At 52.0% G+C, this 18,344-nt stretch overlaps 1 protein-coding gene across 1 annotated transcript in view; it reads left to right on the top strand.

Moving 5' to 3' along the window:
• The window catches only part of LOC132835344 (phosphatidylinositol 4,5-bisphosphate 3-kinase catalytic subunit alpha isoform), a 75,640-nt gene extending 60,637 nt beyond the window's left edge, over positions 1 to 15,003 (top strand). Inside the window, exons 14-22 of the mRNA XM_060854789.1 lie at positions 69 to 172; positions 1,443 to 1,614; positions 2,437 to 2,543; positions 3,881 to 4,002; positions 5,373 to 5,451; positions 7,726 to 7,896; positions 9,611 to 9,728; positions 10,874 to 11,025; positions 13,916 to 15,003. Of these exons, the coding sequence (XP_060710772.1) occupies positions 69 to 172; positions 1,443 to 1,614; positions 2,437 to 2,543; positions 3,881 to 4,002; positions 5,373 to 5,451; positions 7,726 to 7,896; positions 9,611 to 9,728; positions 10,874 to 11,025; positions 13,916 to 14,180 (1,290 nt within the window). The 3' untranslated portion in view covers positions 14,181 to 15,003. The remainder of the gene's footprint in view (positions 1 to 68; positions 173 to 1,442; positions 1,615 to 2,436; positions 2,544 to 3,880; positions 4,003 to 5,372; positions 5,452 to 7,725; positions 7,897 to 9,610; positions 9,729 to 10,873; positions 11,026 to 13,915) is intronic.
• Positions 15,004 to 18,344: the final 3,341 nt, after the last annotated feature.

The following is an 18,344-nucleotide window of genomic DNA, read 5'->3' on the forward strand; positions in this document are numbered from 1 at the left end:
TAATTGAGCTGTATTTTGTGAACCTGTTTTTGCACCCTCTTGTCTCACTGCGTCTGGGTTTCTCTCAGGTCCTGAAATACGAACAGTATCTGGACAACCCACTGGGGAGGTTCCTGCTGAAGAAAGCCTTGACCAACCAGAGGATAGGTCACTTCTTCTTCTGGCATCTTAAGTGAGTGTCTGACCACCCCTCTCCCCTCCAGGAGCCGTGGGGATTTGTCCCCACACTGGGTCCACTACTGAGCTGCCTCCAACGGACGTGAAACAACTCCAAATCACGACGGGGGAGGTGATGGTCCAGTGGTATTATCACTAGACTATTAATCCAGAGAGCTAGGTAATATCCTGAACACCTGGGTTCAAATCCTGCCATGGCAAATGGCGGAATTTGAATTCAATGAAAAATCTGGCGTTGAGTCTAATGATGACCATGAATCCATTGGTTTTTCAATAAGTGACAATCTCGATCACTAACATCCTTTAGGGAAAGAAACTGCCATCCTTACTAGGGTCTGAACTACAGCTAATGTGTTGGCTCTTAAACCACCCTCTGGGCAATAAATGCTGGGCCCAGCCAGTGACTCCGTCATCCCGTGAATGAATTAATTAAAAACTAATTTGTTGTCATGTGGTAGCGCAGAACTGGAGGACTGCCTTTTTTAAAAAAAAAAAGGAGCCCTGGTAGTGAGGCAGTGTCGCACTTGTCAGGACAGGTTTGCAAGAATGCCAAATTTCAAAGGGAGCGATCTGAATTAGAGAGTGCATGCTGGTTGGTAGCTTGATCGACTGCATTTTTTGCTAAGGCAGTATAAATTGCTGACTTTGAGATTTGGTTTTCTTGCTATTCTACTCTGATGAATACAATGCAGATAAACTACGATACTATCTCATGAAAAGATTTATGGTATGCAGACGTCACTGGTTGAGCCAGCATTTATCGCCTGTTCCTAGTGATCCTTGAGGGAGTGATGGTGAGGTGCCTTCTTGAACCACAGTAGACTCACGATGCTATTGGGGAGGGAATTCCAGGATTTTGACCCCAGCGACACTGAAGGGAGGGCCGTTACGTTTCCAAGTTAGGAATGGGAGTGGCTCGGAGGGAAAGTTGCAGGTGGTGGTGGGTCCCAGGTATCTGCTGTTCTCGTCCGTCTGGGTGGAAGTGGTCATGGGTTTGGAAGAGGCCATCTGAGGATCTTTGAATTCCTGCAGTGCATCATGTGGACAGTATTGAGCATCAGTGGTAAATGTTTGTGGACATGGTGCCAGTCAAGTGAGGGGCCGCGTTGTCCTGCATGGTGTGGAGTGCCGTTGGGGCTGGGGTGTGGGAAATGGTGATGGAGGTTCCTTCCACTCTGGCCAGTGTTCACGGAACTCGGTGCAGGTTGGGCCAGAAGCGATCCTGACTAAACTCCCCCCCCCCCCCCCCCCCATCGCCTCCACAGGTCGGAAATGCACAACAAGACGGTGAGCCAGAGGTTCGGCCTGCTGCTGGAGTCTTTCTGCCGAGCGTGTGGCATGTACCTGAAGCACCTCATTCGGCAGGTGGAAGCCATGGAGAAACTCATCAACCTGACAGACATCCTCAAGCAAGAAAAAAAAGACGAGACCCAGAAGGTAATGCTGCTCCGGCTAAACCTTTTGGGCTCCTCCCGAACAGCCCCCTTTCCAGGCAGTGACTTGTCTCCGGTTCCCTCCTCCATAAGGGTGGGCCAGCCTTGGAGAAAGCGAGGAGGCAATTTTACTGGAGCCGGGGGGGCGCGAGGCGTTTTGGGCTACGGACTGGATAAACTGGGATCGCTCTCCTTGGAGCGCAGGTTTAAGGGAAAGATTTGGTTACGTGATCACGAGAAACAGGAGCAGGAGCCGACCATTCGGTCCACCTAGCCTAGTGCCCATCCAGTACTATCACGGCTGATCTTGGGCTTCAACCCGACTTTCTCGTCTGCTCCCGGTATTCCCCCTTGAGATCTGTCATCCCAAGCTGATGTTGAACCTTGGAATCCCTGACCGAGAGAATTCCAAAGGTGCACCGCCCTCTAAGTGAGGGCTTTGCACCTCTTTCTCCCCCCCCCCCGCACCTCGCGCACTCTCTCTTGCACTCGCTCCACTGTTCCTGCACAACCATGCAGTACTGACCGGGATTAGCTGGTCAGGTGGGCAGAAATACGATGGCTGAGGTTTGGCATAGGAAACATAGCAGGCGGCAAAATGCAAGTGGTGCAGGATCTATGAGGATAATTTGATCACAACTGGAGGAGGAGTGAGTGAGAGTGGTGGGTGGGGGAGCGTTGGTGGTAATCAGATAGCCCCTTCAGTAGGCTGCTGGACCCAACAGCCTCGTGTTCAGGGTCTCTTTCAGTGTGATGAAGGACCATGCACCGTTCACTGAGCTGCACCGCTGACCGTGTCTCGTCGCCATCTCTCCTCTCGCCCCAGATGCAGATGAAATTCCTGGTGGAGCAGATGAGTCGCCCGGATTACATGGAGGCTCTGCAAGGATTTATCTGTCCGCTCAACCCTGTGCACCAACTAGGCAACCTGAGGTAAACCTGCATCCCTGCCCTTCCCTTCCCTTCCTCCCAACCTGATGTCTGCACTCGGGAGTTCTGGCCTTCAGTGAGGGCTCCCACTCGAGTTGGTTGTCTGATGTGTGTTGGAGCATGATGCGTGCATCCCTAGTTACTGTGTGGAGAGGGGTGTCACCCTGGAAAAGGCACTTGGTGCCTGCTGGCAATCTCACTGCACTCAGTGGCCTGGAGTACCTGACCTCTGTGTGCAAAATGTCCATTTTTAGAATTGACCTTATTGCCTTACTGTAATACGACAGCTGTGTTCCTCTGCAACATCAGGCTCTAGAAAATTGTGCTATGGAAAATAGTTTTAGAAAACCAGGCTGTAGAAGATTATTATACCCGTTCAGTAGAATTATCCAAACTGTGCCCATAATTCGTTAGTTGCGTTCCGGCCAATTCACGCTGACAAAATGAGCGTTATAGCAGGACTGTCGCCACATGCGGCCTATGGGATACAGGGAGATTTGGCTATCTTGATTCAGAAATAGAGAGCCAAAGAGAAAAGTTAAAAGTTCTACGCTGCAGTTCTTCATAGCGTGAATTAGGAAGATAAAGAAATAAAGTTAAAAGAGAAATGCTACAGTCCTTCCTACAGCCGAGGGTCTCTGCGCGCTGTGGGCTTTCCACACGTGGTCTTGCTGTCCCCACACTGCCGGGCTCGTGATCTGTTGATAGGCTGACCACACTGGGCCCCAGGCTGCCCAGCTCAGGCCTACTGGCCTCTCTCCCAGTGACCACTGGCCCCCTCCCAGTGACCACTGGCCCCCCCTACACTCAGCTGCTATGGCTCCTCCACAAGCCAAGGTAGGTTTTCGTCAAGAAAAATTCACAAAGAAAAGGGATAAACAGCCAGACTGAAAGGAGAATCCCCCAGGCTGATCCCACACATTGCTTACTCCGCTGGTGCCATTTTGGATTTTAAATTGAGTTTCTCGGTTAACTCTGTCAATGAGGAGAAAGTGAGGTCTGCAAATGCTGGAGATCAGAGGTGAAAATGTGTTGCTGGAAAAGCGCAGCAGGTCAGGCAGCATCCAAGGAACAGGAGAATCGACATTTCGGCATTCCTGAAGAAGGGCTCATGCCCAAAACGTCGATTCTCCTGCTCCTTGGATGCTGCTGACCTGCTGCGCTTTTCCAGCAACACATTTTTAACTCTGTCAATGAGCCAGCCTTTCGATGGAAAGGATTCTTATCTAGGTTCGTAAATCCTCAGCTGCCACAGGATTCATGGGCGGCTCTACATTGGGCTGTGCTATAAAACTGTGGTCTGGGTCGGATTCTGAATCGTCACTGTTTTGTGTTCTCAGACTGGAGGAGTGCAGGATCATGTCCTCGGCGAAACGCCCCCTTTGGCTGAACTGGGAAAACCCCGACATCATGTCAGAGCTCCTCTTCACCAACAACGAGATCATCTTCAAGAACGGGGATGGTGAGCTCTCACACACCCCAGCACCTGTCTGTCTGTCTCTCTCTGTCTGTGTCAGTATCTGTGTCTCTCTCTCTCCCTCTCTCTGTCTCTGTCTCTCTCTCTCTCTCTCTCTCTCTCTCTGTCTCTCTCCCTCCCTCTTTCCCCCCACTCCCTCCCGCCCACCCTCTCCCTCCCCTGCTCAGAAGGTCACTAGTTTGAGACTGTGGATCCCCCCCAACAGTCCTGTAGCATCCAGGGGGCTGCCTCTTGGTGAGCAGTTGAACAGTGGGGTCTGCCTAGCACCTCCCCATCCCGTTCCCACTCATTCTACACCACAACCAAAATCACTTGTATGCGCACAGGGACATATGCACTCAGAGACACGTACGTACACAGAGGCACACACATGAGTGAAAAATTACGATCTTGGTCCTTAAGTTTCTGTGGGAGCTTGCTATGCTTTTTCTACATTTCAACAACAATTTCACATCTCTTCCCCTCCCTCCCCTCCCAAAAAAAGGAGGCGCTTCATTGGCTGTAAAGAGCTTTGAGATATCTTACTGGTTGGGGAAAGGCGCGAGTCAAATTCAAGTCTTTCCCCATCAAATACAATGGTGTTTGCAAGCAATTTGTTTTGTTGAATGAGATTCTAGGGCTAGCAGGGAAATGAAGGGCAGAGAGAACAGGAGAGGAGGGCATTCCTGTTTCGGACCAAGGTGTGAAATTGTGAACATGACAGACAGAGACACACCACACACCTCCCCAATATTCTCCACCCAGTATCGATCAGGGATTTGCTTTTTAACTGGCTGTATACTCAGCGTGTACTCCTTGTTCGATCTATGGCTCCGTATCTTCTCGTCCCAGGCTGCCCATCGCTTCTCGTACCTTGTTTGGTTTTTTTTCTGCCCCATGTGGAATTAGGGCGGCACAATGGCTCAGTGATTAACACATGGCACCAGGGATCGGGGTTCGATTCCAGCTCCTGGCGACTGTGTGTGTGTGTGTGTGTGTGTGTGTGTGTGTGTGTGTGAGTTTGCACATTCTCCCCATTTCCTCCAAAGATGCGCAGATTAGGGTGGATTGGCCATAGGAAAACAGGGTTGGGTCTGGATGGGATGCTCTTTAGAGGGTCATTGTGGACTTGATGGGCTGAGTGGCCTGCTCCCACACTGTAGGGATTCTGATTCGGGTGCCCACTGATATTTGCTGCTCAAATTTGCTGTCAGAAGTTTACCCCATCCCGACAATCCTGTTGTTCATCTGTTACATCCTTTTGAGTCTAGCCCCGCACCTGAAAGACACATTCGGTCTCAACGTGTCTTTTCTCGAGCAATGGGGATGTCGCCTCAAATAATGAGGAGTTCTATAACCAGCTGTATCTCTTGCAGATCTGCGACAGGATATGCTGACGCTGCAGATCATTCGAATCATGGAGAATATTTGGCAAAATCAGGGCCTGGATCTCCGGTACGTATCGAATAGTCTGCTGTTCACAGGCTAGCACAACCCTCTCTGCACTTCAGTCGATATAATACTCCGGTAAAATGTGCACACACACACTGATTGATGCTACTGTATGCTGCATGGCCATTGATTCTTGCCTGATGCTGGGTGGAATGTAATGGGTTCAAGCTAACTGCAGGGGGCAGGATTTTCTCCACCGCCTCATGAGCCCTGGTCATTGTCAACTCTCTTGAAAGACGTGAACCAGTGAGAAGCCTTTTCTCGCATGGTTGTTCAAAGTAGGCAAGAGAGGGGGAGCATCGAGACAGATACATCCTCCCTTGAAATTTTGTAAAATTTAAGCCAAAGGTGACCGGACCCACGAGGTTGGACAGTAAGGGACAGAGGCTTATCCCGTACCCAGGGGAGAGGCCTAAAAATGTTCAGACGCTCCACCCTGCCTTGACGTGGCACTGTAATAATAATCGAAGGTTCAGAGCACTTTTCACATCACCATTCGAATAGCGGTTGGCCAAGATGTTGTGTTCCAGCTGTCCTGCGATGGAAACCTCACCTGGCTATGGAAACGCAGGAGTAGGCCGTCTGACCCCTCGAGTCCCCTTCACTGTGCACCCAGAACACGGCTGATCTTGTTCATGGACTCGGATCCACTTGCCCACCCGCTCACCGTCCCCCTTTACTGTGCAATCAGGAGGGTACTGGTGGACACTGTGTGCCAATTCTCCAAGCATGTAACCACACACGAGAGGGGCAGTGGGTAAAATCCCCTGACGAAAGGGCAACCTTCCAAAAGCTTGTGATTTCAAATAAACCTGTTGGACTATAATGTGTCATGTGACTTCTCACTAAAATGCAACACTCATCCAGCACAGAAACAACCCTTCAGCCCAAACAGTCCATGCTGACCACAATCCTAAACTGAACCACTCCCACCTGCCTGCTCCCGGACCATATCCCACCAAACCTTTTCTATTCACGTATTCATCCCAACTGTAACTGTCCCCGCATCTACCACTTCCTCAGGAAGTTCGCAAACCACTCTGTGTTGAGAAAATTGCCCCTTGTGTTCTTTTATAAACTTTTCTCTCAGCTTAAAAATATACCCCCACCCTAGGGATAGACACCTGTCATTCACCTTAGCTACTTCCCTCATGATTTTATAAATCTCTATAAGGTCACCCCTCTACACTCCAGTGAAAACAGTCCCAGCCTATCCAGCCTCTCCTTATAACTCAACCCCTCCATTCCTGACAACATCCCAGTAAATCTCTTCTGAACCCCCTCCAGCTTGATAATATCCTTCCTACAACAGGGCGATCAAAACAGGACACAGTATGCCAATCAATACCCTCCACCTGTTTATCTGAAGCTTTAATAGTGCAGAACTCTGTCTCTGTCTGCCATCTGTCTCTGTCTGCCATCTCTCTCTCTCTGTCGGCCGTCTCCCCCTCTCTCTGTCAGTGTGTGTGTGTGTGTGTGTGCGCGCGCGCCCCTGTCTGATGTTAATGGTGCTCATAGACTCATGGGTCTGTTTCCATGCTGTACATCTCTTTCAGTCCAACCCGTCTATGCCGACCAGATATCCCAACCCAATCTGGTCCCATTTGCCAACATTTGGCCCATACCCCTCTAAACCTTTCCTACATGTAGCCATCCTCATCAGAGCGGTCTATAATCACGGAGTAGTACTGGTGACAGAGGTGTAAAAAATGAGGTCTGCAGATGCTGGAGATCACAGCTGAAAATGTGTTGCTGGTTAAAGCACAGCAGGTTAGGCAGCATCCAAGGAATAGGCGTTTCGGGCATAAGCCCTTCTTCAGCCCTGATGAAGGGCTTATGCCCGAAACGTCGAATTTCCTATTCCTTGGATGCTGCCTAACCTGCTGTGCTTTAACCAGCAACACATTTTCAGCTGGTGACAGAGGTGATCTCACTACAGACTGAGAGTGGGTTTGTGTTTTCTTTTTAAAACCATCTGTCAGAGCTTTGTGCTGTGCTGCTCAGACTGGCCCAGAGTCACCATAAAATGCTTCAATGTATCACGATTGGAGAATTAAAAATATAGCCAAACTACAAAGCTGCCTTAGGTTTTGTTCCTACGTAACTCGGTTGCTCCAACCAGAGACCTCAGCAAAGCTGATACAGGTCATTCTGCTAGAACGTTAACGCGAATTCGCGATTGATAAATTGGGGACATTGTTTCTAAAGTGCAAACTTTTAAATCCCGTGTTGGCTGTGACGCGATTGTGTCTCCTGTTGATGATCTCCTTGTTGCAGGATGCTGCCCTATGGCTGCCTGTCGATAGGTGACTGTGTGGGTCTGATAGAGGCTGTCAGGAGTTCCCACACCATCATGCAGATCCAGTGCAAGGGTGGCTTGAAGGGCGCTCTGCAATTCAACAGCCACACGCTGCACCAGTGGCTGAAGGACAAGAACAAAGGAGAGGCGTAAGTCCTGTTTTCTGATCCTCCCTCCCTCCCTCGCTCCTGCACATCTGGGCCAGCCGGGGAGGTATGGGGATGTCTGTGTCGGTGTTGTCAGGTGGTCACTGCAGGCAAGCTCAGGGTGAGCTGCAGGAGCTGATGTAGACCATTCGGCCCATTAAATTCTGCTTCACTATTCGACAAGATCATGCTCATCCTTTAGGGCAGCACGGTGGCTCAGTGGTTAGCACTGCCACCTCACGGCGCCAGGGACCCAGTTTCAATTCCAGCCTTGGATGACTGTGCAAGACCCATACAGACATTCTCCCGTCTCTGTGTGGGTTTCCTCTGGGTGCTCCGGTTTCCTCCCATGGTCCAGAAATGTGCAGGTTAGGGTGGATTGGCTGTGATAACTTGTCCCATAGCCACCCAGGGATGTGTAGGTTAGGGTGGATTGGTGTCCTGCTCCTCGGATACTGCCTGAACTGCTGTGCTTTTCCAGCACCTTTCTAATCCAGAATCTTGTGCTAAATTACCCATAGTGCCCAGGGATGTGCGGGTTAGGGTGGATTGGCCGTGCTCAATTACCTATAGTGCCCAGGGATGTGCAGGTTAGGGTGGATTGGCCATGCTCAATTACCCATAGTGCCCAGGGATGTACGGGTTAGGGTGGATTGGCCGTGCTCAATTACCTATAGTGCCCAGGGATGTGCAGGTTAGGGTGGATTGGCCGTGCTGAATTACCTATAGTGCCCAGGGATGTGTAGGTTAGGGTGGATTGGCCATGCTCAATTACCTATAGTGCCCAGGGATGTGCGGGTTAGGGTGGATTGGCCGTGCTCCATTACCCATAGTGCCCAGGGATGTGCGAGTTAGGGTGGATTGGCTGTGCTCAATTACCCATAGTGTCCAGGGATGTGCGGGTTAGGGTGGATTGGCCATGCTAAATTACCCATAGTGCCCAGGGATGTGCGGGTTAGGGTGGATTGGCCGTGCTAAATTACCCATAGTATCCCGGTTAGGGTGGATTGGCGTCCTGCTTCTCGGATCCTTTTCCAGCACCACTCTAATCCAGAATCCTGTGCTAAATTACCCATAGTGCCTGGGGGTGTGCAGGCTTGGGTGGGGTGCGGGGCGGCAGGGGGGTGAAGCTAGCCATGGGAAGTACAGGGTTACAGAATGAGAGGAAGAATGTGTTTTTTTTCTGTCTGTGTATGTTAATGATCTGGGGTGTACTGCCCACAGTGATGGCGGGGGGTGGCTACTAGAAAAATCTGGGTGTTTGAAGGCTATAAACGTAGTGGGGGCAGAGCACGGTGGGAACGCGGCAGGAAACTGAGCACAGCAAGCTCCCACAAACCACAGTGACCAGACACTCTGCTTCAGGGGTCGAGAATTATGACCGGCAGCTTGACCCAGTTGATGTTGAGATGCTTGTGCCCGTGGGGTATCCCAAGCTGAGACGAGGCAGGGAGCTGCTGTTTACCTGCAATAGACCCCAATCCAGAATGGAGGAGAAAGCTTGTGAATGAGGAGTGGGGAGAGTATGGGACTCCCATAGAGGGGAGAAACTGGACAAACTCGGGGAATATCAGACAATCTGCTGATGGGCAGGTGAAAGAGGGGAGCTAAACTAGCAATGAAGACAAGTGGTGTTGATGGGCTGAATGGCCTGTTTCTGTGGTGACAGCGTCTCCCGTTTTGTGTCAATATCTGACTTTCCTTTTTTGCTTGCCAGCTACGATGCTGCCATCGATTTATTCACCCACTCCTGCGCTGGGTACTGCGTGGCCACGTTCATTCTGGGGATTGGAGACAGACACAACAGTAACATCATGGTGAAAGATGATGGCCAGGTGAGTGAGCTGGAAGATGCTGATGTTCTGAACAGAATTACTGGGGGGGGGGGGGGGGGGCGTTGAAGGGATAGAAAAGAGAGAGAGTAGAACTTGAGCATTTTGTTGAAAATTCATAATTTCATTTTTTTTGTGTTGTTTATTCATGGCGTTGGGTGGCTCAGAGCAGATATACACCAGACTGGATGAGCTTGGCAGATTTCCTGGGTTTAAAAGACATCAGTGTTGCTGAACAAAGATCTTTCATAGCTCCTCGAAAGTGGAATTGCTGGTAGACATTATAATGAAGGTGGTGTTTGGTCCACTTGTCTTTATTGATCAGAGCATTGAGTACAGGAGTTGGGAGGACATGTTGCGGCTGTACAGGACATTGGTTAGGCCTCTGTTGGAATACTGCATTTAATTCTGATCTCCCTGCTTTAGCAAAGATGTTGTGAAACTTGAAAGGGTTCAGAAAAGATTTACAAGGATGTTGCCAGGGTTGGAGGATCTGAGCTACAGGGAGAGGCTGAACAGGCTGGGGCTGTTTTCCTTAGAATGTCGGAGGCTGAGGGGTGACCTTATAGAGGTTTATAAAATCATGAGGGGCATGGATAGGTTGAGTAGCCAAGGACTTTTGCCCAGGTTAGGGGAATCCACGACTTGGATTTAGGGCTTGGGTTTAGGGTGAGAGGGGGAACATTTTAAAGGGACTGAAGTGGCAACTTTATCACGCAGAGGGTGGTGCGAGTATGGAATGAGCTGTCACAGGAAGTGCTGGAGGCTGGTACAATTACAACACTTAAAGGGCATCTGGATGGGTATATGAATAGGAACGGGTTAGAGGGATATGGGCAAAGTGCTGGCAAATGGAAGTAGATTGGGTTGGGATATCTGGTTGGCATGGACGGGTTGAATCAAAAGGGTCTGTTTCTGTGCTGTACCTCTCTCTGACTCTAATTAGCCAGATAGGTTTTTGACAGCAAACAATATCATTTGCTCGTCAGCCAGCATTACATTCCAGATTTGGTTTAAATTTGGATTGAAATGAAGCTATCTTCTGTGGTGAGAGTTGCACCCATGTCCCTAGAACATTGGGGCTGGGGATTGTATCTGTTGCTCCATGTGTTAATTTTGGTTCTCTTCCCCCACCCCCACCCACCCAGCTGTTTCACATCGACTTTGGCCACTTTCTGGACCACAAGAAGAAGAAGTTTGGCTACAAGCGGGAGCGTGTGCCTTTTGTTCTGACCCAGGATTTCCTCATTGTCATCAGTAAGGGTGCTCAGGAGTGCACCAAAACCAAGGAGTTTGAGCTGTAAGTGTGGCCCCTATGCTGTCAAGATTCTCGAGCTGGGTTCTCCAATCCCTGGCGTGGCCTCCTTCCTCTGAAAGAACCGTCAAGCTTACAGTACAGACGGTGGCTGTTGGGTCCCACCGTGTCTGTACCAGCCCCTGAAAAAGCTTCCTTCCCAGTCCCGATCTCCAGCCCCATCTCCGTAGCCCTTTCGATTCATCCCTTTGCAAATATCTATATATCCAGCTGTCTTTTGAAACTTACTATGGAATCCGCCTCTATCACTCTCCCAGGCAGCACATTCCAAATCCTAACACTTCTCTCTCTCTCTCTCTCTCTCTCTGTCTCTGTCTGTCTGTCTCTCTCTGTCTGTCTGTCTCTCTCTGTCTGTCTGTCTGTCTCTCTCTCTGTGTCTGTCTCTGTGTGTCTCTCTCTCTCTATCTCTCTCAGTGCCAGTCTTGCAGTTGTGACCCTGTAATTGCTGACAAACTAACTAGTGGAAACCGAATATTCTTCCAAGTTCTGAAAACAAAAACTGTTGGATAGCACAGCAGACCAGTCACCATCTGTGGAGAGAGAGCAAGCTAGCTCTAGATGACTCTTCATCAGAGACTCTGTTTAGGTTCCCTGGACTTACTCCTGTGGATATCCAAGGTCTAAATCAGTGACTCCAAAAACTGGGTGTCAGTGTGTCAGTATATTGAGTGGTGTGTGTGACACCTCCCAGTGGCTCAGATGGAAATTGCTCCTCTTTATCTGACATCCTCCAGCCCAACATTCCCTGTAGTTTCTTTTTCTTCTGCATGAGCCTGTGACGTTCATGTGCAGCTTCAGGGACTGATTTTCAGTCTGACCGTGGATGTGAAATGTTGGAGAAGCTGCCCATAGGCGCAGCTTAGAGGGAACGTTGCCCACCACCCTCCCAGACTCCTCTGTATTCCTGTTTATTTCTCTATCTCTCTCTCTATCCCCTGTTGTTACACCACTAGCACCAGCAGTGATCTCTCTCTCTCTCTCTCTCTCTTTCCCCCCCCACCATTGTTACACCACTGGCACCGGCAGTGATATCTTCAGCTGCCTGAGTCCCAAACTCTGGAATTCCCTCCCTAAACTCGACCCTCCTCTCACCCCTTCTTAACTGCCTTCTGTTTTTGCACTATATAAATACAAATTGTTTTTCATGGATTCCCTACAGTGTGGAAACAGGCCATTCTGCCCAACAGGTCCACGCTGACCCTCCAAAGAGTGACCCAACCAGGCCTGTTTCCCTGACTAATGCACCTAACCCACACACTCTGTGCAAGTTAGCATGGCCAATTCACCCGAACCTGCACATCTTTGGACTGTGGGAGGAAACTCATACAGACACTGGGACAAAGTGTAAACTCTACACACACAATTGCCCGAGGGTGGAATCAAACCCGGGTCCCTGGCGCTGTGAGGCTGCAGTGCTAACCACTGTGCCACTGTGCTGGTCGTGCTGCCCCTTGTTGGGCTAGGGTATTGTGGTGAAAATGTGTTGCTGGAAAGGTGCAGCAGGTCAGGCAGCATCCAAGGAGCAGGAGAATCGACGTTTCGGGCATGAGCCCTTCTTCAGGAATGAGGAAAGGTGCCCAGTAGGCTAAGATAAAAGGTAGGGTGGAGGGACTTGGGGGAGGGGCATTGGAAATGCGATAGATGGAAGGAGGTTAAGGTGAGGGTAAATATTCCCAATTCCTTCGTCTCCGCCGCATCTGCTCCCAGGAGGACCAGTTCCAATACCGTACAACCCAGAAGGCCTCCTTCTTCAAAGACTGCAATTTCCCCCCAGACGTGATCGACGATGCCCTCCACTGCATCTCCTCCACTTCCCGCTCCTCTGCCCTTGAGCCCCGCCCCTCCAATCCCCACCAGGACAGAACCCCATTGGTCCTCACCTACCACCCCACCAACCTCCATATACATCGTACCATCCTCCGTCATTTCCGCCACCTCCAAATGGACCCCACCACTAGGGATATATTTCCCTCCCCTCCCCATCAACATTCCGAAAAGACCACTCCCTCCGTGACTCCCTCGTCAGGTCCACACCCCCCACCAACCAAACCTCCACTCCCGGCACCTTCCCCTGCAACCGCAAGAAATGCAAAATTTGCACCCACACCCACCCCCCTCACCTCCCTCCAAGGCCCCAAGGGATCCTTCCATATCCGCCACAAATTCACCTGCACCTCCACACACATCACTTACTGCATCCGCTGCACCCGATGTGGCCTCCTCTATGTTGGGGAGACAGGTCACCTACTTGCGAAACGTTTCAGAGAACACCTCTGGGACCCGGACCAACCAACCCAACCACCCTGTGGCTCAACACTTCAACTCCCCCTCCCACTCCACCGAGGACATGCAGGTCCTTGGACTCCTCCATCGCCAGACCATAGCAACACGATGCCTGGAGGAAGAGCACCTCACCTTCCGCCTAGGAACCCTCCAACCACAAGGGATGAACTCAGATTTCTTCAGTTTCCTCATTTCCCCTCCCCCCACCTTGTCTCAGTCCCAACCCTCGAACTCAGCACCGCCTTCCTAACCTGCAATCTTCTTCCTGACCTCTCCGCCCCCACCCCCACTCTGGGCTATCACCCTCACCTTAACCTCCTTCCACCTATCGCATTTCCAACGCCCCTCCCCCAAGTCCCTCCTCCCTACCTTTTATCTTAGCCTGCTGGGCACACCCTCCTCATTCCTGAAGAAGGGCTCATGCCCGAAACGTCGATTCTCCTGCTCCTCGGATGCTGCCTGACCTGCTGTGCTTTTCCAGCAACACATTTTCAGCTCTGATCTCCAGCATCTGCAGACCTCACTTTCTCCTAGAGTATTGGGTTGGTTGGTTACTGAATGTGTGGTGCTTTTTGTCTCTCTGCTCGTGCAGGTTCCAGGAAATGTGCTATAAGGCATACCTTGCCATCCGACAGCACGCCAACCTCTTCATCAACCTATTCTCCATGATGCTGGGCTCAGGCATGCCTGAGCTGCAGTCCTTCGACGATATCGCCTACATCCGCAAGACCCTAGCTCTGGACAAAATGGAGCAGGAAGCCTTGGAGTATTTCACCAAGCAGATGAACGACGCCCACCATGGCGGGTGGACTACCAAAATGGACTGGATCTTCCACACCATCCGTCACATGCCCTGAGTGGCCTCTCGCCCAGGGCAGTCGGTGCAAACAGTGTGTTCTCTGAAGTCAGCGGCCCTGCAGGCAAGGGACCTGTCGTTTTACTGACTTGAATGAGCGTTACCTTGGACACCAGGCAACATTCCTACCCTGGGGATTGTCTATAACCAATCTCTTTCTAACACTACGTTATTAACGTCTGATAACCAACTAGGAGTTGAACTCTGAATTGGGTCTGGGTCAAATTTTTCCTTTCTCCTTTTCATTCATTCTGTCTCTCCTTTTTCCTTTTTATTCTCTTCCTCTGTTCCCCCCTTTTGCTGCTCCTCCCGTCCCCCACTTGTTCCTCTCGCTCTCTCTCTCTCCCCATTCACTGCTCTCCTTTCTCTCTTTTTCTTTCTTTCTTTCTCTCTTTTTTCTTTCTCTTTTTTTCTTTCTTTCTCTCTCCTCTTTTCCCCCCTTGCTGCTTTTCTCTCTCTCTCTCTCTCTCTTTTTCTCTCTCTCTTTTTCCCCTTTTTCTCTATCTCTGGAAGATGGGCAGTGGGGGATTGTCTAGGACCAGGGAGAAAGTGGACATGAACTATACGCTATCTTCAGGGACACGCGCAACCTGGGAATGATGGAGGTCCTGAGGCCAAACTCTGTTCAGCATTGGAAGGAACAGAGGCAGGAGGGGATTTTGTTTGGGTCTCTCTCTCTCTGCAGCCCCCTGGTCGCCTGTTGGGCTGCAGGCCTGGAGTGTGGGGAGAGATGTTGGACTGGGGGAGGAAGAGCAATCTCACACTGTGTGCTGGGGAATCCACCCAGAGAGAGATCAGTGTTGGGGGAGAGAGAGATCACAGTGTTGGGGGAAGGAGGGGAGAGAGAGATCACAGTGTGGAGGAGGGAGGGGAGAGAGATCACACTGTGGGGGAGGAGAGAGAGGGGGATCACAGTGGGGGGGAAGGGAGAGAGATCACAGTGTTGGGGGAAGGAGGGGAGAGAGAGATCACAGTGTGGAGGAGGGAGGGGAGAGGGGGATCACTGGGGGAGGAAAGAGACGGGGATCACAGTGGGGGGAGGGAGAGAGATTACAGTGTTGGGGGAAGGAGGAGAGAGGGGGGGGATCACGGGGAGAGAGAGGGGGATCACAGTGTTGGGGGAAGGAGGGGAGAGAGCGATCACAATGTGGAGGAGAGAGGGGAGAGAGATCACAGGGGAGGGAGAGAGGGGGATCACAGTGGGGGGAGGGAGAGGGGGATCACTGTGGGGGGAGAGGGGGCTCACTGGGGGCAGGAGAGAGGGATCACTGGGGAGAAAGAGAGGGGGATCACAAGGGGAGAGAGAGGGGGATCACAGTGTGGGGGGATCGCTGTGGGGGAGAGAGAGGGGGATCACAGTGTGGGGGGGAGGAGAGAGGGGATCACGAGGGGGAGGGGGATTGCTGTGGGGGGGAGAGGGAGGGATCACTGGGGAGAGAGAGGGGGATCACTGGGGGAGAGGGAGGGGGATTGCTGTGGGGGGAAGAGGGAGGGGGATCACAAGGGGGAGAGAGAGGGGGGATCGCTGTTGGGGGAGAGAGGAGAGGGATCACTGTGGGGGAGGAGAGGGGGGATCACAGTGTAGGAGGGGGTGATCACAGTGGGGAAGGAGAGAGGGGGATCTAGTGATCCACTTTCACAACTGCCCGGATTGTTCAGCTTCACCGGGATCCTACACCAAGGGGGGAACTGCACAAGGAAAGGGGGCGGCAGAGGTTGAGGTTCGCTGCTGGCCAGCGGGAGGCGGCGGTTGGTCGCGAGTCGGGGGCTGAGTAGGCGGCGGTTGGTCGCGAGGCGGGGGTGGGGCTGAGTAGGCGGCGGTTGGTCGCGAGGCGGGGGCTGAGTAGGCGGCGGTTGGTCGCGAGGCGGGGGTGGGGCTGAGTAGGCGGCGGTTGGTCGCGAGGCGGGGGCTGAGTAGGCGGCGGTTGGTCGCGAGGCGGGGGCTGAGTAGGCGGCGGTTGGTCGCGAGGCGCGGGCTGAGTAGACGGCGGTGGCGGGCGGCGCCAGTTGATCGCGGGATGGGGAGGCGGCCATTCGGTGAGTGAACGCTGCTGTTCCGCTGCAGTATATTGTTTGTTTTATTGTTGAGGTGTTTCTCTCCGGTTTGTTTGTGAACTCTCCCCTCCCGGGGGGTGGGGGGATTATCCCCAAGTCCGCCCTCGGCCCGGTTTAACCTTTTCTTTCCCTGGTACCCACCACCAGCCCCGTGTGTGTGTGTTTACTTTTAATAAATTTACAACCTACTCCGCCCCCCCCCCCCCCCCGCCACCTCCGTGCCCTGAGGTTATCCCGCAGGAGGTGGCCGTTCAGCCCGTCGCGCCCGTGCTAGCCCCCTACTCAGAGGAGCGTCCCATTTGGTGCAAACCTCCTTCCCGCCCCTTCTACTGATTTCCCCCCCATCCCCGCCCCCTCCACCCCCCGATTCCCCCTCCACTCCCATCCCCGCCCCCTCCACCCCCCGATTCCCCCTCCACTCCCATCCCCGCCCCCTCCACCCCCCGATTCCCCCCCATCTCCACCCCGATTCCCCCCTCCACCCCCGATCCCCTCCTCCACCCCCATCCCTGCCCCCTCCACGCCAGATTTTCCCCCTCATCCCCATCCCCACCCTTTCCACCCCCCGATCCCCTCCTCCACCCCTATCCCTGCCCCCTCCACGCCAGATTTTCCCCCCCATCCCCACCCTTTCCACCCCCCGATCCCCCCCACCCCTGGTTCAGACCTGCGTCTCTCTCTCTCTCTCTCTCTCTCTCTCCCCCCCACCTTGCACATTCCCTCTCTCTCCCCTCACCCCACCCGCTCCTCCTTTCTCACTCTCTATCTAGTGAACTGGCCCAGGCAGCTTCCCGTGGGAGGGAATTCCACAGGTTTGCAACTCTCTTGAGTGAAGAAGTTCACCCTTTTCTCAGTCCTGAATGGCCTTACCCCTTATTCTTAGATTGTGACCCCTAGTTCTGGACTTCCCCAACATTGGGAACATGCTTCCTGCATGTAGCCTGTCCAGATCCATCAGGATTATACACGTTTCTGTGAGAGAGACACAGAGACATACCACTCTCACTCATCTGAAACAGATCTACTCCTCTCCCACTCATGATATTTGAAAAGCATGAAGGAACATCTGCACTTTGTAAATTCTCGTTTCCCTCCTCCCCATCCCCCAAGTGCCACTCTCCTGCCTTTTCATCGTACCCTTTTGCTTCAATCCCAACACCCATCCAAGTGCCCCCCTTGAATGCCTCGGCCGAACCTGCCTCCACCCTATTTCAAGGCGGTGTGTTACAGACTAGAACTGCTCGCTGGGTGAAGAAGATTTTCCTTCACCCCGTCTCACCCTTGCTCCTTTTACATGTTCCCCCTCATCCTTGGCAATCAATTCTCCCCATCTACTCTGTCCAGACCGCACATGAAGGAAAATGTATATCTTTGTCACTTTCCAATGCTGGCCCCTCAGGCTCTGTCTCTCTCCAGCCCCAGTGTGGCTGGTAAGGTTGAATGAAGAAGCTTATTTTTGCTCTCCCTGTAATAAGAGAAAAAATAACCGACTGCTTTTGCTCTTGATCCCCATTATTTGGAACCAGTAAGTACTGTACCAAGAAGTGTTTGAACTGTGGTTTACTTGGAGGGTGGACAGTTATGTTGGGAGTATGTATTTGTGGAGTTGCATTGCAGCGGTTTGGAGGCTAATGTTGGTGTGTGAATCAAGTAATGTGTTCGCTGGAATTCTGAGGAACGAGGGGTGGAAATTTCAGAAACCTATAAAATCCCAGCAGGGTTAGATCACACACGAAGAATGTTCCCGATGAACTGGAGAGTCCAGAGCCAGGATACAGGTTAGGCCATTCAGGACTGAGATGGGAAACCACTTCACCCAGTGAGGGATGAAAGGGTACTGGGCAAAAGCAGGGCTTAGGGACGGAGTTGTTGATAATGAATGCCAGAGTAGGCGGCTCCTGCTTTCCAAGTTGCTGTTAAACCGTGTAGAGGTGCAGGAGGTGAGTGAGCTCACAGCTTTCTCACTGCAGAATGTGCAAACAGAAGGGTCTGCTTTGTCATTCAGTTCGATCTAATGATTGTCATTTCCACTTCACTGTCTTTTTCCGGTTTAACCCTTGAATCCCTTCTCCTGTGGGGCTGGTTCTCGATCAGGCTTTCGGACTGGGGG

This window comes from Hemiscyllium ocellatum, chromosome 44 (genome assembly GCF_020745735.1).
Source record: "Hemiscyllium ocellatum isolate sHemOce1 chromosome 44, sHemOce1.pat.X.cur, whole genome shotgun sequence".
NCBI classification, from domain to species: Eukaryota; Metazoa; Chordata; class Chondrichthyes; order Orectolobiformes; family Hemiscylliidae; genus Hemiscyllium; species Hemiscyllium ocellatum.